This window comes from Ziziphus jujuba, chromosome 9, assembly GCF_031755915.1.
Source record: "Ziziphus jujuba cultivar Dongzao chromosome 9, ASM3175591v1".
In the NCBI taxonomy this organism is placed as follows: domain Eukaryota; kingdom Viridiplantae; phylum Streptophyta; class Magnoliopsida; order Rosales; family Rhamnaceae; genus Ziziphus; species Ziziphus jujuba.
In genome coordinates this window covers 1,103,876-1,126,256 of record NC_083387.1, presented here as the reverse complement: position 1 = coordinate 1,126,256, position 22,381 = coordinate 1,103,876, and the positions used below count along the sequence as shown (strand labels likewise).

At 35.6% G+C, this 22,381-nt stretch overlaps 4 protein-coding genes across 8 annotated transcripts; 1 reads left to right on the top strand and 3 right to left on the bottom strand.

Annotated features, from left to right (window-relative positions):
- Positions 1-1,534: 1,534 nt before the first annotated feature.
- LOC107426152 (DUF724 domain-containing protein 6) lies at positions 1,535-7,996 on the bottom strand. Of its 5 annotated transcripts, none has more exons than XM_016036258.4 (10): positions 7,297-7,996; positions 6,335-6,739; positions 4,951-5,406; positions 4,403-4,514; positions 4,077-4,291; positions 3,631-3,705; positions 3,442-3,538; positions 3,266-3,367; positions 2,637-2,804; positions 1,535-2,569 (listed from the first exon to the last, which is right to left on the bottom strand). In XM_016036258.4, the coding sequence occupies exons 1-10, from the start codon at positions 7,762-7,764 to the stop codon at positions 1,875-1,877; spliced, it is 2,793 nt and encodes a 930-aa protein (XP_015891744.3). In that variant the 5' UTR covers positions 7,765-7,996; the 3' UTR covers positions 1,535-1,874. The 5 variants fall into 5 exon arrangements, with proteins under 5 accessions (XP_015891744.3, XP_015891745.3, XP_060676345.1 ...); XM_016036259.4 differs by having other exon boundaries at positions 3,490-3,538; XM_060820362.1 differs by having other exon boundaries at positions 6,335-6,716; positions 7,281-7,401.
- A 940-nt stretch (positions 7,997-8,936) lies between these two features.
- On the top strand, positions 8,937-10,886 carry LOC107426156 (nifU-like protein 1, chloroplastic). The gene is made up of 3 exons (XM_016036265.4): positions 8,937-9,410; positions 10,327-10,463; positions 10,565-10,886. Exons 1-3 carry the CDS (start codon positions 9,074-9,076, stop codon positions 10,751-10,753), a joined length of 663 nt encoding a protein of 220 aa, XP_015891751.3. The 5' UTR covers positions 8,937-9,073; the 3' UTR covers positions 10,754-10,886.
- A 60-nt stretch (positions 10,887-10,946) lies between these two features.
- On the bottom strand, positions 10,947-12,631 carry LOC107426155 (uncharacterized). The gene is made up of 5 exons (XM_016036264.4): positions 12,132-12,631; positions 11,924-12,042; positions 11,547-11,735; positions 11,398-11,449; positions 10,947-11,296 (listed from the first exon to the last, which is right to left on the bottom strand). The coding sequence occupies exons 1-5, from the start codon at positions 12,414-12,416 to the stop codon at positions 11,171-11,173; spliced, it is 771 nt and encodes a 256-aa protein (XP_015891750.3). The 5' UTR covers positions 12,417-12,631; the 3' UTR covers positions 10,947-11,170.
- Positions 12,632-12,942: 311 nt separating this feature from the next.
- LOC107426083 (SWR1-complex protein 4) lies at positions 12,943-17,373 on the bottom strand. The gene is made up of 17 exons (XM_048480789.2): positions 17,009-17,373; positions 16,814-16,900; positions 16,582-16,647; positions 16,412-16,471; positions 16,259-16,315; positions 15,866-15,995; positions 15,648-15,715; positions 15,383-15,475; positions 15,206-15,253; positions 14,729-14,905; positions 14,386-14,496; positions 13,879-13,974; positions 13,710-13,778; positions 13,562-13,598; positions 13,443-13,477; positions 13,261-13,349; positions 12,943-13,178 (listed from the first exon to the last, which is right to left on the bottom strand). Exons 1-16 carry the CDS (start codon positions 17,120-17,122, stop codon positions 13,269-13,271), a joined length of 1,329 nt encoding a protein of 442 aa, XP_048336746.1. The 5' UTR covers positions 17,123-17,373; the 3' UTR covers positions 12,943-13,178; positions 13,261-13,268.
- Positions 17,374-22,381: the final 5,008 nt, after the last annotated feature.

The following is a 22,381-nucleotide window of genomic DNA, read 5'->3' as shown; positions in this document are numbered from 1 at the left end:
TCCAAGCAGAGAAGCTAATACAATTATTATGAGATCAAATTCCCCACATTTTTCATATTAAAAAAAAAAAAAATACTTTTTCTTAGATCACTTATAATGTCATGTCAATGGCAGATAGCATTTAAATTAGATAGTTAAGAAGATAGTTTTCTTGAATATACTAGTTCAGCACCACCATTTAGACTATTCCTTGAAGAATAATGAGATCAACCATGACCGCATACATGAGCAATTAATCAAAGCCCTCTAGACTCCAGTTTTTACTTTCCTTGTCGCCTATACTTATAAAGTTTTTATTACTAATTAGAGGCTGCTTTAATGTTAACGGGCAACTAATTTAGATTTTATCGACATAAAAATTATCGTGATAATTTATTATCAACTTAAAAAATTGAAGATATAATCAATTGAGCACCACTGATTATATACAAAAATTGAAGACAAAAAACCATCAAGAGTTGTCATGATTGATATCCCGTGACAATCACAATTTAATGTTTTACGAAACCAAACATTGCAAAGGGGACCATTGATGCTGATAAATGCGAAGGTTTTGTAGGTCACATACCACGGTTTTGTTTTTCAATTTTATGTTCGTACAACTTGTTACCCAAATTATTTATTGTGACTGCTAGTAGATATACATCCATCCATCCATTTGAGTTCTTGGTTGGCATGCACCTATGGATATGGAAGCTCCTCTTTACTCCTCAATCGTAAGGTAGTTGAGTTTCCTTTAGCTGGTGATCGTTGTAATAAGCGTTGGGCTTCATCTTCCTGGTGTTAGGTGAATGATTTTAATATGCCATACATATAGAGAGAAAGTACATATTAAAGCAACTGTCCATCCAATGACAGAAATGGCTATATAGAGAGAAAGTACATATTAAATCAATGGCTAGCCACCCAATGACAGAAACTTGCTGTTTGGTCTAATCATTTTTTACCATCTTCTAAGAGAGATCGACATCTCTAGGTGTTCGAACAAGTAAGCAAATGAAAGCTACATCTCATATTCTGAAAAATACATGTCCATCCTATGCCTGGCGGCCTATGGTCCGCTGTAGTATATAGACTCGATAAAAGTTCATTGATCGGAATGGTCATGTGCCGCACAAGTAAGTAAACATATTGAACCATTCGATCACCTTCCATGCTTTTACCGTACCTTGTCGTCAAGTCCATTCCACACTTTGGAAATCTCTTTTATTTATATTTGAGAAATGGCAATTGACAGAGCCTAAACGGTATATTAAAGTTTCATCAATAATACCGTGTTAAAATCCTGTCATTTGCAGTATAATTTCCTACAAACAAACATATATATATATATATATATATATACATATAATATAACATTTCTATTGTCAAAGACATTTTTATCCATAAAAGCGCCTCAATATTGCGGTGAGGTATGTCAAAGTTTCTATGCCAAGGCGTTTCCCCAACAGATTGTCGTAAAATTTTATATGCAAAGGCGTTTCCCCAACAGATTGTCATAGAAAAGAAAAAAAACCTATATATTAGAATAAAATGGACGAAAAGGATAAGATGCAGCCTTACCCCATTTCACTTGCTGATAGAAATTGGAAGCTACAAAGCCAAAACTACTAGCTAACCCGCAATTCAAGAATTGATAGTATAATAGGGTACAAGGAAGAAATGGTGCATATTACGGCCTAATAGATATTTGATTAAATAGACACCTAAAATTAACAACTGATCTTCAATGTAAGAGTAACTATTTAACATATATTTGACTGTGGGGTCTTAAGCCAAATCTCCCAAGTCGGGTGTGGAAGACTTGATGGACATGCTGACCAGGGACTGTGGGGAAGTGCCTTGACACACCATGAAGAGAATATGTCCTCTGGTCAGCCCAATTTCATGGGGGCAGCTGCTAGCTTTTCAAAATCAAGCCGGGCGTTGAAGCTGCCTTGATTGACTGCATCAACGTGTAGCTGTAGCCTGGCAATTTCATCCTCTTTACCGCCCATTTCTGACTTGATTGATGCAAGTTTCTTCTCTAACTCACTTATCTTCTCGGCAATATCTTCCATCTCCTCCCTAAGTTTTGTTTTCTGACTACAATGCTCTATTATCTTACTTTCAGCATCTTCTGACTCCTGCTGAAATTTTTCTTGCCTATCTTTGATCGACAACAATTCTTTCACCCGGCTTTGAAGAACCGTAACATTAAATCCATGCTTTTCCAAGTCAAGAAGACTTTCTAAAGTGCTGTGGAAAATGCTGTCAGGGTCATCAAACTGCAACTTGTATATCTTGTCGACCAAACTAGAAAAGGTTACCATATTACCAATTGCCATTCCCTCTCGTTGTTCCTCCTTGCATTTACACAGAGGCTGAAAATGTGGATTTTGGGGCATTCTTCTAAATACATCCATTGACTCAATCATTTTCCAGACCGGAGAGCTCTTCACAAAAGGCAATTTCTGATTCTCATTGGCCAGTCTCTCACTGGCTGCATCAATTGCAGGAGACTGCCTTCCGATATTAGCTTGTGCTGCTATCTCACTCCACTGGTCAACAATCCTAACAGGAAATAGTCCTGTAGGTGCAGATATGGTCAAACAAAATACTTGATTAGGGATTGCAAAATTATTTAAGTAGCTTACTCAATTCAGAGACACTGGACGGATACTGCATCCCTCCAAACCAAGCTGATAGAGGTCGATCATCATCATCTGCACTGTCAGCTGCTCCTACATAGGTTGTCCCTTCATTTGACATACATTTTGTCCCAGAAACTTCAGCCTTCTTCTTTCTAGAGCCAGCTTGTGAATCTACAAAGTGTTACATATTACTTTGGTTACAGTCGACATGCAGGTAATACAAAAACAAAGGCATATGATTTTTATTGTTAAGGAAATATGTGGAAAGAAATAAATAGTGAAAATTTATGGCAGGCTGGATTGCAACTCCTTCTATAAGATTACAAGAATTTATTCACTCCGTTGGTCCTTTGCAAGCTACTAAATTGAGCCAAGAAGCATGCTTTGTGCACAATAGAACCATGGCAATGTAAATAATCCCAGAGTTTGGAAATTTCAATATCGAAACCATTAACTATTTCTCCAAGAATCCAGTAAGATTTCCATTAATTTTATGAATAGTAAGGTTTCCATTGTTACTTCCTCACAGTGGATGCTTCCTCAACTATCTGATTTGTCAAGTATAAATGGGCTACTTCTCTTGTTCTGATGCAGCAGGCTCAAAATGAAATAGAGTTCGGATCATCTCATACCTGTAGTTTCTATTGCTGTTTGGATAGTCAACGCAACATCATCAGTTGTACAATCTTGTACTACTTCCTCAGCAACATTTCCAGCTCCATACAGATGCTCAACTACAAACCAAAGCATGGTTGTATCTTAAGACAACAAATACTGAGTTGATGATTTTGATCAAGTTATAATGTACCTTCCTCTGAAGCTTGTGGATCAAAGACCACTAACTTCCGAGGTCTACCTCTCTTTCTTTTATTGCTGCTTCCACCAGCTTGTTGCTGCTTAAACTCCTGCACAATCCAGAGACAATACCATTGAGCTTAGGAATAATAAGTAGAGAAAATAAAAATACTATAGTGGATCTGTCACTCCAAGTTTATACCATGTTTGGAAAAAGAACCAGGCTATGGAGAAGGTCAGCCAAAATTGAATCACTGGCAACTTGTGTTGACAAAACCTGGGTGTTAATAGCTTGTTTTAGATTAATTCATATCATTGTCAAAATCTGTTAAGTTTCCACATATTTAAGTACTTGGATATTGTTGATAAATTAAACAAATAAATTCAAACAGAATCTTAACTTCCGATTTACAGTTTTAATATATTTTATTCTTTTTCTGTTTTGTGTTTGCACCAAAACATTGAATGAAAACAGATGCTAATCAACTGCCAAGCCATTAAAATCAAGCATTAATAATCAAGTTGTGTTCCTAATTGAGAGAAAATTATAATCAACTTCTCTGTGGAAGACTCCATCTAATTATCAAAACTTTTTCTGCTCTTTGCTTAAATCCCTCTTTTGGCTTTTCTTTTCAGAAAATAACTCACCATATCCTTGTCTTCTGGTCGATCATTTAAATTCTTCTTGGGATCTCTCATTAGCTTTAACAATTCTTCATTTGGAAATTGACAATTGTTTTTACCAAGTGAAGTTTCTATTCCCTTAGCACTTAATCCAAGGATAACAGGGACTGCAGCTTCCTTCTGGATACCCTCCTCATCAACAAGTTTTCCTGCCGTACCACTTGCATTACCCTCCTTACCTGCAAATCATAACCAATAAATTTATCATCAAAAAGAAATCCAATTATTGCAAATCTATTATTTACATAATGCTCTCTCCCCACCCCCTCTAAGCTGATGAACATATTTACCTGTCGCTGATATTGGTGGGCTTTTAAGTTGAGACTTTGTGCGTCTTCCTTTGCTTTTAACAGGATCCGTTCTTTGAGTTTCCACCAAGCCATCTTTCGATTGCTTAGTCCTCTGCACAGGTAACAGAAAGTGTCCTGGTCAAGAACACTAGACCGCAAAAGAACACAACCAAATAATAGATACTCAATGAACATTTTCCATTATGTGGAAATAGAGCAGAGAAAGCACTCATCAGGTGAAAACCAATTTAGACAGGACCCAATTCTCCTCACTTGGTACTGTAATACAACCTTCGATTCACTCTTGAAAGAACAGGTGAAGCAGTAAAAATCCAAAATTAATTCAAATGGATCTAGTTTCAATATAAGTTTCAAATCTACCCAAAAATTTTTCTAATTAGTACCAGTGATTTCTCTAGCTATGCATTTGGGTGCATGGAATGTTTGTGTAAAAAAAAGATCTATGGAACATGTCATGAATGCCAAATCACAGAAAGGATGGTAGATCTCTTCTGTCAACAAAGGTAAGGAGAAGAAATTTAGCTCACAATTTTTTTTTCCTCAAACTGGCTTTCTGTTTTAGAAGGCTGATCATCAATAACAGGTTTTCTCAAGCGTCTACTTCCTTCATATACCCTTGTTGGTGTGGCCATTGCACTAGGAATTCCATTCCTCACTTGACATGCTGTAACAGATAATGGGCTCTCTTCAGCTTTTCCATCTTTTAACTTTTTGGAAGGACGCAAATGTCTAGTACTGCCATTAGGGGCTGGCAGATCCACCTTTTTCATGCTTGGAGTCAATGCCAAAGAAACTGATTTCCGATTACAATGAGTAAGCAGCTTCTGGTTCTTCCTTGGATTTGTGGAGCGAGATGTTTGCTTTTCAAGGTTATCTTTCACAGAACCTGTAGCACTCACACTTTGTAGTTGAAAACCCACCCCACTGGTATTCCTGGGACCATTCTCTAACTCTTCTTGCAAGGTTGAAGTGGCAAAGACTTCCTGAAACAGAAGCCCTTTAATAAAGCTACCAACAAATATATAACCTCTGCATGATATTAGCAACAATAACTTCAGTTCAGGCAGCCCTCTATAGTTTTTTGAAACATTAGGGTGAGACAGCTAAATACCTTGGCCCCACTGTCACGTTTCAATTCTTAGAAAGTCATTACACCACTTATTGCATTCTCAATGATAAATTCAGCGTCATTTGATAATATAGTTCGTTTTTATTTTGCGTTTTTTATTTTTCTTCCTACTTAATTGTGTGTAATTTGTTTACGTCAAGCATAAGCTAATGATAGTTATAGTTTGTAAACATCTTAAACAACTATAAACTTGAAGGAAAGAAATAAAGTAAACAAGGACCAAAAACCAACACAATTTGAAGTTGTGCTTAATTTGGTGTTTATGTTTTTTTTTTTTTTTTTTTCCTTTTCTTCCTTAACTTTATAGTCAACTTAGATGTCCAACACACTCTAACTACTACTAACATATATTTTTAATAAGCAAATTACACACAATTAGATAAAAAAATAAAAATAAAAAACAAAAACCAAACACCAACCATGTTACCAATCGGCACCTTAGATTAACTATGCAATTCCTAGTTAATTCTTGTACAAAATAAAAGCCATATAGAAAGACATTCCATAAGGACCATTCCAAAGGAAGACAACACCTTTCCATCCCTTTCTAGTGAATAGATTTGTCCACAAACAATGGGTAACCATTTGAACCTCTTAACGTAATAACATTATTTTCATGGGTAAATCAATGCCCCCACAGAGGAAATAAACTCATCGTAAATAGAGGGCAGAACAGATCAATGGGAATCTAATAAAAAATAAAAATGACAAAGCAACACCCCCACCTTCTCTGCTTCCATCCAGATAGGAAAGGAACAAGAAACACAGAAAAAATACTGTACCTTTGATCCACTTTTCCATTTTCCATCTTTCCACTCCACAAAAGGCCTTATTTCTGAGTGATTAAGTCTCTTATCCCTCACTCCAGGCTTGAAAGTGACAACATATATCCTCTCAGCTAGAACTTTGATAATTACACCAGCTCGCCATGCAAAATCACATAATGCATCCACTTTCTCAAGCAACTGATAATTCCTATCCGCATAACGCGGAGGAGGAGGGCGGATATGGAGGAAATCTACAGTATCTTTGCACTGCTTAGCCTCTTTGTTCTGATACTTCACCAAAAAGCTATTATCCTCGTTTTCTTTTATGACAATAGCAGGAAACCAAGCATCACGTAAATCTTCTTTGTCAAAATTCACTTCTACATCTGTCCCTGAGCTGAAAGTAGACCCTATCATTGACTTTAAAATTTTGAAATTAAATCAGTTGTATGGCGTGTCAAAACAAGTGCAGCTATTTTACTCATAGCTTGATGAAAATGCAGTTTTTGAAGATCTGTAAAAGACAAGTAACACATGCATATTGAAGCATAGCCTAACAAATCAACAAAAATCTACAAGAACACTTACGGAATTCTTAAATGTTAGTTGGAAAACAAGGAGAACGCAAGAAAAGAACACTCAATATCTATTATAAAAACAAAAAATCGATCACATTATGCACGAGACAGAAATTGTACTTATTCTTTTACATCCTACAGGTATCACATGCAAAGCTCATCAAACCAACACCTACAATACAAATATCAACGAAAACCCGAGTATCCTATTAGATTGACATGACGATGTACCAAAAAATAAATAAATAAACCACAAAAAATTATCATAAGCTGAGGAAAATCAGAAACACTAGCACAGAAAATCAACAAGCCCAAACAAAGCATGCAGCAAAACAAAGAAAGAAGGAAATGGTGGTAAAAAGGGCAAAGACCAGATAGATCACCACCACGATTGCATACCAGCCTTTGGGGACGAACCCACTTGCCACCAACCCAATCCTGGTGTAGGCGTAAGTGACTAAGCTCGAACTCAATCACATCCGGTGGATTATCGAAAAAGACCCTGTACTTAGATTTCTCCAAAACCTTCCTTATAATCCCAGTCCACCAACCATCCTTGTAGTCGGCATCAACCACATCACCTTCCTGAAAACCACAGTCATTCACATCAGGAGGTAGAGGCCTAACATAGCTGGAATCAATATGCTCTCTCAGTTGCTTGGACCCATCGTCAGTGACCAAGTTCTTATACTCCACCAAGGCTTTCTTCCTCTTCTTTGAAGCAGAGGAGCTTATGGGACTTTCGACAATGGTAGCCCTGAACCACGCACCTTTGAACCCATCTTCGTCACTGCTCACTTCTACTTCCGAGCCTACACTGAGATATTGTTGTTGCTGGCGGAGTTCATTGCTCTCGGAGCCAACCATTACTTTAGGGGGTTTGTTTGTGCAGAGAAACCCTAAGGTCGTGGTGGGTTTTTTTGCCCACTATTTACGGTCAAACCACTATTTACAGCATTTTTGTGGTGTCTTAAAGATAAAAGCCTAGTTTTTTATCCGGTTGGATTTTTGCCCTTTTCATTTTTAGTTTTGATTGGGCTGGTCCTCACTCCTCACTCTCTTAAGTCTTGCCTCAGATTTGCTGACCAACCAACGCCTATTTTCATCGTCTATGTAGCTACTGCCTATTATAGTAGAAGCATATATATATATATATATATATATCTGTACTAAATCATCACTGCCATTCTTTTTCTTTAGTCAAATAATTTATTTTTCTTCTAAAAATAATTAAATAAGAAATTATTTTACTTTTTTGGCAAATCTCAAATCTTCTCGAAAACGAAATTGTTTGATTCATTCAAATATGTTCGATAATTCCGATGAAGCTCACTGTTCTCGTCCACCCTTCCTAGTTTATCCGTTGGATTCCAAATAATGCATCCGTTTCGTCTCTAAGTTTAAGTTTTGGTCTTTTGCTCAATGTGTTCTGAACTAATCCGTGTGTTATGGTTGTGTTTTTATGGGCTACTAGGACCATATCTTTGCCTTCTCATCTTTCAAAATTTCTTTCTTTCTGTAGTGAAAAATGACATATTTAGTCAATGCAATTTTTTTTAATCAATTTAATTTAATGTATATTGCTGCAAAAGAAAATCGTTTAATATAAATGTATACACATTTTGTCTAAATCTAATAGTAGCACAATTTTAATAGATAATTTTTTATTATTTGTTAAATTGTTTTTTTTTTATGTTAATTTGAATGAAATTTGTTTAGTTCAATTGTTTGTTAACTTTAGTTTGCAGTAATTAAATATTTTAATTAACTATAAAATTTAAAAGTAAACATATAAACATCAAATGAAATATATGTTGAAAATTTACTGATTTTAATAATTTTTTTTTTTTTTTTGGGTTTCCTTCCTTCGTATTTATAAGTAATTCATATTTTTAATAAATTTTAATTATCATTAGTTAATATTAAAAAACAAGCGAAATAAATAAGTTTTATATAATTTAATTGAAAAAAAAAAGTACCATTTTTTTTTTTTTGTTTTATTGAGGATAATTTTATAAAAGTCATCACTTATTATGACTTAAAATTTTCTCAGACCATATCCACAATTGACTCCTCAGGACCCCTGAACTTTTTGAAATGACAAAGTTTACCCACAATCTCACGGCCCTTTAATTTCGGACTTCCATCTCCGATTATCCAAGTTGTTAGTGCGAGCATGGCGTCTCTAACAGCCACCGGATTGACAAAAACTCCAACACCCTCTCAAAACATCGGAGGTAAAACCCACCAATACCCACAGTTCCTGTCTCCAAAACAACTCGGTTTAACTTGTCAAAAAACGATCTTCTTGAAAACGGCCATTAACGCTTCGAACCCCTCATCCGCACCCACTGGCTCTTCTTCGCCGGGACTCTATTCTGCTCAGACTTTTGAACTCACTGCTCGAAACGTTGACTTGGTTCTCGAGGACGCCCGGCCTTATCTCATTGCTGATGGCGGGAACGTCGACGTTGTTTCAGTCGAAGAAGGTGTCGTTTCTCTCAAACTCCAAGGTGTGTCTGGCTTTTTGTTTTTCTTTCTTTTCGATTTTATTATGGTTTCGATTCTTTTTATATTTGGATTTTGTTGTTGCTGTATTTTGGAGCCTATTCAAGCAACTATGTGGTTGTTTAAAGTTTGGTCCTTCTGTTTCAAAATTAATAGGAAAAAACATGGTTCGGAATTACAAATATCATATGAGTAATTCCTTGGATATCTGCAGGCTGATTGTTTATTTTTTATTGATATTCAGTTGAAAAGGGCAAGAAAAATGTGTTAAACATTGGAGATCATTAAGCAAAGCTGGTAATTTCAGCACATCTGCCCCATATCTTCAACCACAGTTAAAATGAACTAAGTTTTAAATCTTTTAACAGCAGGATTTCCACATATAGGTTTTGGAGCAATAAAGACAACTATCGTAATACAGATGCCCATCTATTCTGTTCTTGCGGTATTTGATTGCTGCTAAAAGTCATTAATTTTCTTAGATATCTTATGATTCGATGAAAACAATATATTAGGTGAACTTTTAAGCTTTTGCTAACGGATTTAAATTGATAAATGTTTGTGATCCCTATTTCTATGCAAATTGTCTTAGATGGTAAATCGTCAGACAAGCTGATATGAGTCTAAAACCATTATCTGTTCATTTATATTTTGGTTTCTAGTCCTGTACGATAATGGTTGCACCATTATTAGCTCCTGCGACAAGCATTGCTCTTCCCCTGCATTTCTTTAACACTTGCATGATTTTGAATGATGAGGTGCTAAAATGGAAGTGAGAAAGGGAAAAAACTGAAAACAAGTGGAACTTTTAATATGATGATGATGATGATGATGATATTTTGTATAAAAATGAAAAATAGCATTCTTGTGCTGAGAAATTGCTGGCATTGGAAAAAAAAAATAAATAAATAAATCACACAGGAGCTTGCGGGAGCTGTCCCAGCTCGACAACTACCATGAAGATGGGGATTGAACGTGTGCTGAAGGAAAAGTTTGGGGATGCAGTCAAGGATATTCGGCAAGTGGAGGAGGAGGAACAAAAGGAGACAACTGCTGAGGTGAGTTTCCTAATTCCTAAGCATGCTCTGATATAAGGAGAGAAAACGAAAGGCAATGAGTTGAACTTGACCTTGTATCATCTTAAATACTGTAACTGCAGGCGGTGAATGGCCATCTTGACATTTTGAGACCAGCAATAAAGAACTACGGTGGAAGTGTGCAAGTATTATCTGTTGAAGGCGGGGATTGCTTTGTGAAATATTTGGGGCCCGAGTCGATTGGATCAGGAATCAAAGCTGCAATCAAGGAGAGGTTCCCAGATATTCAGAATGTTGTTTTTACACAATAGGTTGCTCTCTCATGCATGTAGACGTCTTATATCTAGATAATACCTTGTAAGATTCACAATATACAGTTGATCAACATCATTTATTTCTCGGTTGATGAAAGATTGGTTATAAAATATTTAGATGATTCTTCAATTTTAAATGATTTCATTTATTTTTTATTTTTTTTTTGGTTTTCTTTCCGCTGTTAAATACTTGTTGGACAAATATACATGCATGAATTCATTTCTTAGAAATAAAAATTTACATAATGTGTACAGCAGAACATAGATTTTCATGAACCCTAGGATGTTTACAACAAATGTTCTTAAATCTAGGAAACAACCTTTAATCTAAGTTTACAAGAGAATGATATTGTGGGATACTGTACGCTCCGACTATATTTTGGATTCGGCACTAGACATGGAACAATTCTTGGACTATTTATCTAAAGAATAATCATTGTTACCATTATCAGCTGCCATGATTGAATTAAGCCACCTTGATAAGTTAACCAAAAATATCGTGTAGACAAAGTAGCAAGTGATTGTCCAACTGACTAATCCCTGCATGCAATAGGAACAAAAATTTCTCAGGAGAACGAAAAGGGTTTAACAAAAGCCTCCTTGACGACATTCAAGGATTGATTTTCGTAGTTGTCAATCACCTGACCAAAGATTTCAATGTTTGCTTGTGGGTAGTACCAAAGGTGGAAGAACCTGAATGTTAGCATCAAATAGACCCATCATTAACATCTAATTCAGCACAAGAGTTGATTAGTGAAGAATCTATTAGGAACAAAGAAATCATCCTTACTTCATCATGGGAATCTCAGCCAGCGGACAACCAAGGCCAACGATGGATGCTAGGGTGAAACCTAGCCAAGTCCTGTCAAGGGATAACCATACGGACTCTGCTGCTGCAAATAATATATAGGCTTCAATATTATCTGCGACTCCTGCTTTGTACATTTCAGCGCTCAATTCTATAAATAGCACAAGTGCTCTGCGTTGAACATAGAAATGTAAATGGCATCCTCAACAAGCACATTTCCGTTTAAAGCATTTGGACAACTCTTAATGTATTTCTGTATAACTGTTTAAAATCTGACATTTATATTTGGTCAAGAAATTATTTTGAAAAGAAACCAATTAGTAGAATTAAGACTAACTGAGATAAGGGGGATCACTGACATGAATGAAACAGCCGTTTTCTCTTGGATTCCTCTTGGAATTTTTGAAGAGGCCCTTTCATCCAGGAAGAGTTGAAGCAACCCAACAGTACAGTAAAACGAACCAAGCAAAAAAGGGACCTATCAACCATCATCAACATTATGTATTTCAAGAGAGAGAGAGAGAGAGAAAGAACTTGGAAGATTGATTCTTAGAAACTGAATTATACCCAGATGTTTGTGTGAAGAGGACCGATATTGATGGAGCCATTTTGATACTCCACAAGATGTACTCTTGAGTGAATTCCATCAACCAGAGGACCCAAGAAGAAACCCGAACCAAAAAGTGAAAGTGCGATGGAAGGCCACCTGCTTCTGAGGCTTCTTGATGATGTGCTCTTCTTTTTCATGCTGCATCGTCGTTTCGCCTCGAATACTCTGTACTTTGCGGTGTGCGTGTGCTCATGACGTTTGTGAAGTAAGGAGAAGAAACCCGATAAAACGAGGGCATGCATGGTTTCTTTCCCGATTTCCTCACTCACATCCAGAAATTCAGACACCACGACTAAATTTATTTGCTTATTTTTTTCAATTTTTTCTTTTCTGGTTTTGTTAGTAATTATAAATGTTATTTTGATCACGCGGGGATCGAGTTATTCAACTTCAACCAAGGGCAGCGATTATATCTTCCTCCAGATACCAGACACCATGAGTCTTTGACTAAATGTCTTCCATTTTTTGACTTCAAAACTGATTTTCCCAACCACACATTATATTCGTTTTGTTTGGGTACAGACTGGCATCTAAATATCCTACATGCCAAAGGAAACACAAGGAAAAAATTGTCTACTTCTTCAGGTCCTTTAACCTTACAAGTCGCTCATTTTTATGTATATATCAGCATGGTCCATAAACCATCTTAATCTTAAATTAATTCCCCACCTTTTGTAATTCAATTTTTAAGTGTCAATTAAAACCAGTTTTAACACCTAAAATTTACCAAGTTGAGAATGGCACAAGCAAGACATCGGCGAGCGAAGGTAAATTGAATTCTTAAATATTCATTAATACATAAATACAGCATGAATGATTTCTAACAAATATTCATCATTCGATGACTTTTGATCTAACCAGCAGCATCCTAGCTTCAGCTTTTTAATTTGATCATAAAGATGGTTGACTATGATTCCTCAAAGCAGGTGCAAACTTGGGCTGCCACCAGAATCGCTACACTCAGAACTTGCTTTCTCACCAACTTCTTCAGAGGATTCACAAACCTGTATAGCCAAATTGGGCAGAATTATACCGAGTAAATGTTTCCCTGATTGAAAGCTCTCAAACCTTTATTTGCATTCTTACCCCTGGAACTATAGATCTGATGCCTTTAACTTTCTAGGCCTTTTAGACTGTGCGGGTGATGAAGGAGCTTCTGTCAACCTCCCAGGAGCCTGGAGAGATAAAATAATATATAATCAGTGAACTGCTCTCTGTAAAGGTTTATCAAAAACAGAGACCATGCTTTAAAGGAAATGGGTATGTACCTTGCGTTTCTGATCCCTTTTACCAACCCTCTCCCCTGACAATCAAGGAAACATATGACTTCAATAGACAAACAAACATACTGCAAGATATAAACGTTCAATTTTACTTGATAGAGTACCTCCAAAACTCATTGAGTCAGGAATAAACATCCGATCCTGATCCATAAGATAACATCCACACAGTTAATAGCGAAAGACAAACTTTCTTGAAGTACTATTGGCATCCTAACATACTTAAAAGCCTATTATATCAATAAGGACACTGACCTTAGGTGTGCCTGGTGTTTCATAGGGGCTATCACGAAAAGATGAACCTTCTGCCTCCTTGTATTGCAACTGATAACCAAAAATGTAAGTTACAATGTTAGAGATGGAGCACATACTTCTATATTAAAATGGCTTAGGGATAATAAAATAAGTTCCCTATGTATATTACCTGTTTCTGAAGATTCAGTAGTGTCAGTATTTCTTTTCTTAATTCAAGATGCTCAGAACAAACGGCCTTTGTTGGAACCCTTGGTTTTAGATTAACCTGTAATGATTGAGGTTCTATTTAAACACATTTTTAAGGTAATGTATGTGAGAAGTATTTAAAAGGTATGCCACAAAAAAAGCAAAAGTGATAACTGTGTTTTTCAAAACTATGGAAAAGCATTACCTAATAATCTAATAGGGTACATTACAGTGCACCATACAGAAACTAAATATCTAGCCACATGTATTATGAAGATGCGCAAAAGGGTTGTGGCTCATGAGACTAAAATGAATTCACTTCATCAGATGTACTTTAAAATAAGAAAGAGTGAGAGTTTGACCACTGGGATAGTTGTAAAGAAAAATTCAGCATCTCCTCTCATCGTTAACATTATATCCAAAAATGCAAGATGAGACAAGAAAAACAAGTATCAAAACGGAATTGATAGTTCAATAGGCATGTACAAACCCCAAGATCTTGCAAAGTTTGCTCAACTCGCTTGATAGTCCGAAGCCCAGCAGAGGAGCTTGCAGCTTGTATCATTTGGTCAAGTGCATATGTCCTCAAGTACACCCGAAGCTGTAAATTTTCTAAATCAGTCAGGCAACTCTCTCAAACGCATTTGCTGAAATAACTCTGAAGTGAATAATTTCATGGGAAGGCAGCATCCAGTTCAAAATTTTTATTTACTAAATGCATAGAATAAGAAGGAATCATAATATCCTCTTCTTGACACAAATATATAGGTATGCATGTGACATCACACATCATATACAGAATATACATGGCAAAAGCCAACTATGGGACATACCATGCGAAGAGAAGCTAGAGTCAAGGCATTGTCTGCTATTAATGTTGAAGGTGAAACTGCTGCAGATGGAAGCTGAGCATTCGATGAAGGTGACACATTATCACCCAGAACAATAGCCTTTTCAGCATTTTCTAGACCAGAGTTTGATGCAACAGGCAGCTCTGGCTCGTCAGCACTCTGAAAGTGCAGAAATCCATAACATAAACATGGTAAGACATGCATTCATAAAGCCTTTTTATGATCCCACTTTCCACACACATGAAAATTCCATCAGGAAATGTACCCTATAGGAGTCTATACCAGCAAAAATCCCAACTTTCCCACCGACAAAGCTCATTTTTAGGTAATCAAAATCCATCAATAAAAAAGGCGTAAAGAAGCATATCCCCTAATGCAACCGAAACAAGACAATTATGAACATCACCAGAATCCCAGTTAATAAAAACAAAGTATACTTGCATCCCTTTGTAAACTTACCTGTGCAACCATTCGTGACTCTGTTATCCTTTTTGCTTCAGCAATAACCTGAGAAAGTGAATAATGTTTTAACTAAAGAAATTATATTTCTTTCACTTCATATGCCCATTCTATATCAACATCCAAAGGACCTTATACACAACTCAAATGTCAATAGCTTCATGGATGAAATCAAACCTCAGCATCTTTCCGCTCTTGCTGCTTTGTTTGAGAGAGGACCATGGACAATGCTCGCTTGCGCTCTCTTTCTTGTGAAACATTGTAAGGTTCCTAAACCAAGGAGGAGAGCTCAAAAAATAAGACATCAGAATCCTCAATAAAGCAATCATCTAATAAAGCAGAGCTGAAAAAATAAGATATCAGACACATTAATGGAAAATCATCACATAAGTGCAGATAATGATCATATTCAAGTAAATATACCCTCAAATAGATACCTTACCTTGACAAGAGGGTTCCCTGAAACGTCTCCAGGAGATGGAGCTCTAGCAACTAATATGGCCCGGGAAACTGCAAAGAAATAGTGACACAATAATAATTGTAAGGACATGACAAATTTATATGATGCAGAAAGGCAAAGAAGTTAACTGAACTGATAATGTAAACAAGAGATTGAGCCAAACAGTGAGAAAGAAATGTTGCTAAAGCATATAGGAATACCACTGTAATAACGATCTTTCAACTCCTCCACAGTCCGAGATGATGGAAACCTGTCAGCTATCACAATGAACCGGAGATCAAACCGTTCACAAAAGTCAAACAATTGATCTGTCTCATCCTTGGTCCACATCTAACAAAGAAGGAAATATAAGCAAATAGAATAAAGTATCAATCCACAATTTTCCATGAAATGTAAACTCCCATATTAATGTAACTGTGAAAATAGGTAAAATCCAATGATGCATGAAAGCAGACAGATTTATGTCCGATGATGTATGAACATTTAAATCACAAAAAGAATTTCTACTTATTTTATTCTGCAATATATATATATATATATATGTTACCTAAATAGATAAAATTATACAGATGAAATCTTGAATTGATACCTACAGGATCAGTCAAAAATTTCTCATACTCTTCGTCCGTGTATCTCACAACATCCACTGACTGCAAAAGAGGAAAAATTGTAAGATATTACAAAATGAATCAAAAGGTGAAGCATTAGATTCATAAGGAAGGCAGAAAACAGAGTTAGTTACTTACCTTGTTATACTTGGCAAAGGAATAGTCACCCGTCGGAGGCACACCATTTACAACCCTAACCTGCAGATTAAGAGTGAAAAAAAAAAAACAAAAAAATCAAACCTTTAACACAGCAACCTAGCAATCCACACTGTTCAGAAAGAATTCTTCCAAAAACATAGCAAGCATACCCAGTGGTAAAGCTGCAAGTTATCTTTTCTAGCCGAATTCGTAAAAGGAAGCCACTGCCAAGTGACCTGAAAGAGAAGAAATTAAAATTTCTTCTTAGTAGAACTACGCAGAGATACAGTACAACACTGACATGTAGAAAATTCAATAAGAAAAAACATTAAAAAGAGTTTAAAAAAAAAAAATTATATATATATATATATAAATACAAGTAAAGATGAAGAAACATTAAACCTTCTCATCAGTTGGAGGCCTTTTTTTCAATTGGGACGTGTCGACCGAGGGCATAAGAGGAGGCACACCACCTGTAAGAGCATAAACCTGAAATTCAGAAGCGAACAGAATGTTAATTTAATTCGCATATACACAGTTTAAAAAACCCCCAAAACAAAATCACACTCTTATAAGTGAATACACACAAAAACCAACCTCCCTCGAAATGCCATCTGGTTTTCTCTGAGAGTCCTTCTGTGGCCTAGACTTCTTCTCTTGCGTTAAAGGATGAACGTTTTTGGGCAAACCCAGGATGTCCTTCGCATCCATTGTAATTCCCCCCCAAAACAAAAAAACAAAAAAAAAATAAATATATATATATATATCTAGGGTTTGTTTTCTAATTCCTACTTCCCCTGGACTTTTTGTTCGAGAAGAATTCAAATTTAAAGCGATTGAAAATCATCAGGGTTTAGCTGGCTCGGATTTCAGGTTCAGAACCATTCAGATTTGGAGGTTTTCACTGTCAATTCCGATTCGATTCTCGAGCGAAGCGGGATTGAATCGGTTGAGTTAGGGCTTTTCGAGCGCGAAAGATTTGAGCAGAAGACTGAGCTGGCTCCTGATTGTGTTACCCGCGGGTGACAAAACTATACCTGATAACTGGTCACGGGTTAGTGAAAAGTGAGAAGAACAGCAAGCTGAAGTACGTGGCAACCAATCCTCCAAACGACATCATCAACGTGCTATAATTTTATTTAATAATATTTAGTTTTAGCCACACAAATTAAAAATTAATAATAATAATAAAAAACGACAACAGGTTTAGGGGGTAAATGCAATGGTCTCTGACGTACGAGATGTGGGCTTAAAACATGTTGTTGTGAGAGTAAGAAGGTCCACCGGACGGCCCACTAGTTGCGATCCGAAATCCTTCCCTTCAAAAGCCAATGCACTCTGTAGGCTGTAGCGGCTCCTCCCACACTTACTCAATGTCATAACATCTTCTTTGCCTCTCTCTCTCTCTCTCTCTCTCTCTCTCTCTCTCCAAAATAGAGAATAACAACAGGCATTCAAGCGAATTTAGAGCAAAGATCAACTTCATCAAAGGTACGTATGCCATGCCCCTTCAAACTAGACTATAATTTTCCTAGACTATTATTATTGTTCAAACGCAATTTGCTTGAATTTCAGTACTCTCTCTCTCTCTCTCTCTCTCTCTCTCTATATATATATATATATATATGTATATATGTATGTGTAATTAAGTTTTTCTTTTTTTTTTTTGGAGGTGTCTTATCCTGTATATCTAACCCTATCCTATATATATATGTATTGCAGGCTGAGGCTGTCTGATGATGGTTGTATTGTTACAAGCAATACCACCATGGTTAATTATGCAGTGCCATTTGGAATCTACCACACATAAGAATAAGGTTATGGATCATAACTTGATCACTAGCTTTACAGCAGCAATACAAGGATATTTTTCTCCTTAATGTGGGTGCTATCCTACCTGAGCTTTATATATATATATATATATATTATTCTACATACTACTTATATCATATATTTATACTTAATTAATTATTAAAAATATATATAAAAAATTATTCATTAACTAATATAGTTATTTTATTTGTTTCTTTATACTTAATTAATTATTAAAAATATATATAAAAAATTATTCATTAACTAATATAGTTATTTTATTTGTTTCTTGACCTTGTAAGACCTTCTGTTAACCTTGTGAAAGCCAAAGTTATACTTTTCACACATGTTATTGTGTGGATAAAAGAAGTCCTATAATAAGCTAGCTGATAATTTTCAAATAGTAAGCACTTTTGGTTCCTATCCACCTTGCCTTGTTGTTTTCTTTCTATCCCTCCTGAGCTAGCTATATATCTATCCACATGCTTTAAATAATATATATTTTTTTTAATTAATTAAAAAGCCTCTTTGATCAAACTGTTCAAATCCTAGTCTTTAGTCCGTACACTGAGGAGAGAGTTAAGGTTTTAGCATCTCCCAAGTTCCAAGTGGCACGCATGCAGATGCAGTGCTGGTCCCTCCCCTACCATTTTGGATTTATTTGATATGCAATTTAAGTATGTAAGAAAAGGTACACTACTGGAGTTTGCCCTTATAGTACAATTATTGATGGACATGGGCTTAATTGATTGCTGTTGCCTCTAATAATACCAAGTTTTGAGTTGTTCTCATTTTTCCAATCTGTACGATGTAATAATGTATTCTATCTTCTACTTTTTCATTTTTTTTTTCCAATTTGGTAATAAATAATGTATTCTATAAGAGCCGTAAATGATAGAACTCCAATGTGATATTGCTGGAATAATATAATGTATTATATATTTTTACCTTTTTCCTTTTTGTGCTTAACTCACACATGCATGAGAGAGGGGAAGTACTCAACCCTCTGTCAATAAATAGCAACCCTCTTGGCTTCTTGCGAACATGATGATCAGTTTCACGTACGGCCAGGGCAGGCCAGTACACGTTTGTGGGTGTGTGAGAGTGTAGGGAGAGAGAGAGAGAGAGAGAGAGGTTATATCTGTTTGGAGAAGAAGAGAGCAGGGCCTAATGCAGGCCCCTCTTAAGGATTCATGAGAACAATGCACATTGAATGTCTTTGCATGACTCACATGTTGAAACTTGAAAGGACTAATAACCTGCTCATTGCTTTATTTGTCAACATTATAATGGATGTACTACTACTACTACAACTACTCTATGACTTGTATATTTGCTGGCCCCCTTTAGTTTTTCAGTAAGTGATGTCTATGTAGCACTCCAACTCCACTCTTCAACTTGTTCTCTAGGGATTAAAAAACATGTTTTGCTCTGCCCTTCTGGTGTTTCTCTGGCTTGTATGTCAGATCAGACAGACGTACACATTTTCCTTTTCTTTTTATTTATTTATTTTCTGGTAACCAGGTCCGGAGTACAAAGAAAGTTGGATGTTTTTTGGCTTTGAAGCTTTTACGTGACAGTATTAGCATCTCTAGTACAGCAAGTATCTAGTGTATATATAAGATGTTGCATATGATTGATGTATCAAAATTATTAACAACTACTGAATTTCTTATTTATTATCTTTTCTATGGGAGGGAGGCGCTTTAACCAATTTTTTTTTTTTTTTTTTTTTTTTGGGGGGGCATTGTTCGGAAACTTTTTTAATTTCTAGATCAATTAATGTTTCAATAGGCTAGAGATTCAATGGAGTCCTCAGGTCGAAGGGTTGTGAGGCCAAGATAGCGGTATTACCTCCTAACAAAAGATCAACGGTTTGCATGAAGCCTAGCAACCTATAGGCTGTGACAATAAGTAACTAGCACGTTTAATGGATCAACTTGCTCACCTCATGGTATTAGCAACGATAGATCAAATGCTATGAGTTCATTTCCCAGCAAACTTTTTCTTTCTTTTGTTTGGTGATTGATCATTCCAAACAATTGAGGACTGAACAAATGACCAATGAACTTGTACATGAGGCTATCACATTCTTCATTTTTTGGGCTAAGGAATTACGGTTTGGTCACTAAAAGGCCCATCCAAATCCGGTCCATTCTTTGTAGCCCGATTTCTGCTGAATTCCTACCTCTTAATTCCTTAATTCTTTGTGCTAAAATAAAATAAATAAATAAAACATATTAATTCCTTATTTCTTTTTCTTTTTTGATAAATTTTTTATTTCCTTAAATTATTCAAAAAAAACACAACTAGTATTCATAAAGGAAGTAGTATGCCGAAGATCTAGCTAGATTTACATTGACTGGTCAAAGATTATGCTTTCACTATCATGTGGTCATTTTGGACGGTCCGTCTACTTACACATTTTTTAATCGATCATAGAAAACGAAGATCATGATGTGCCCTCATTGGCAGCGATCTTGAGGTTGCATATGGCACATACTTGAGGCCCATAATGAAATCAAATATATAATATAAAAACAAAGGATCAAGACCCATGGAGAAATTTATACCTCATAAAAACATTGTATATATCTTCAAAATTATCATTGAGAAGTAATCAGAAGAAGCTTTTAATTGTTGGTCAATACAAGATTCATTCAAATTAATTCAGACGGATAGTGGAAAATTGAAAAAGAAAGTTTTCATTCCCTCAACTTTGTGGATGCATACGTCGTCGTCTGGCCCCCTCCATAAGCAAAAAGAAAATATTGTCGTTTAAATCGACTTCTTCTTCGCTGTCCACTTGCCATTGTCAGTACATATTAAATCAAGTAAATGGTTTGCACCATTTTTAGGTGGAGGCTATCCATGTGGTTAATTGATACTCCTCTGTCGAATAACTCAAACTGATTATTCCCTACTAATTAAGTAATTAACTGCTGGAACTGGGATTTATATTATATAATCTATAAACTCCTTTAATATATTATATTCTTATTCATTTTCCCTACAAAATAAAAATAAATAAATAAAGCATACATGTCCCGGAAAGAACGAGTCGTAAGCCTTAATTATGCTGGCCTCTCCGTTGGCATTTTTTATTCTAATTTAATTCAATTTCAACCAAAATGAAGGAGGTCGTTGTATATGTATATAATATATATATATATATATAGATATATGTAAATATAATAAATGTATAAGCATTATATGCCGTGTAATCGAATGAAGCCAACACATATAATAAATTTATACATTTATATCAGCATATATATATATATATATATATATATGCACACTCAATCAGTCCAACCGGTGGCGCAGGAGGCCAGGAGGCATTGCGGCCGTCTAAAATAGAGAATAAGCCACAACAGCAAGGCTTCAAGGTATTTGAGTGGAAGGCGTATTTGGTATTTACATAATTTTATATATATATATATATATATGCAATTTATATTGAATCCTAACCAATGCTATATAAATTCTGAGGTTGCATCTGGTTTCAGAATTTGACAGTATGCTGTCGTACTTTCTATATGTGCTTTATTTTGCTGGGTGTTAATATATATAATATAATTAATTAGTTTTGGAATCTATATTAATATTTCTACTAAATTAGTTATTGTCAGGATCTGGATGTTTGAACATGTTCATCCATATCCTTTTCTCATTCTTTGTTCGTCTTTTATGTTGTTGTACGTTGTCTTGGTGGCTTAACTTTTTGTCTTATAACTTCTAATTAATTATGTAAATAAAATAATGTTGGTTTTAATTTTGCAACTACCTATAGATAGTTTATCTTTCCAACCCCACCCCCCCCCCCCCCCCCCCAAAAAAAAAAAAAAAAAGCTATAGGTAGCTGGTACTATACAGCAGCTTAAAATTTGTATTTGGAATGTTTGGTTTTGTTTGTGCATCTCAAAACTCTTCAATAATGATATCTGGAAATGGTCCAAATTAGAAGAGGGGATAATAAGTGTTACCATCGATCCGTCTTTTCTTTTTGTAATAAGGAAACCAAAGCCTGCTGAATCCTGGTCACATATTTAAGAAATATGTTACTTTTTGATATTTTGGAATGTTTTAATTTGTACTATGATAACTTCATGTTGACTGTCATTAATAAATATTGGTTATTTTTATGCATGGAACAAA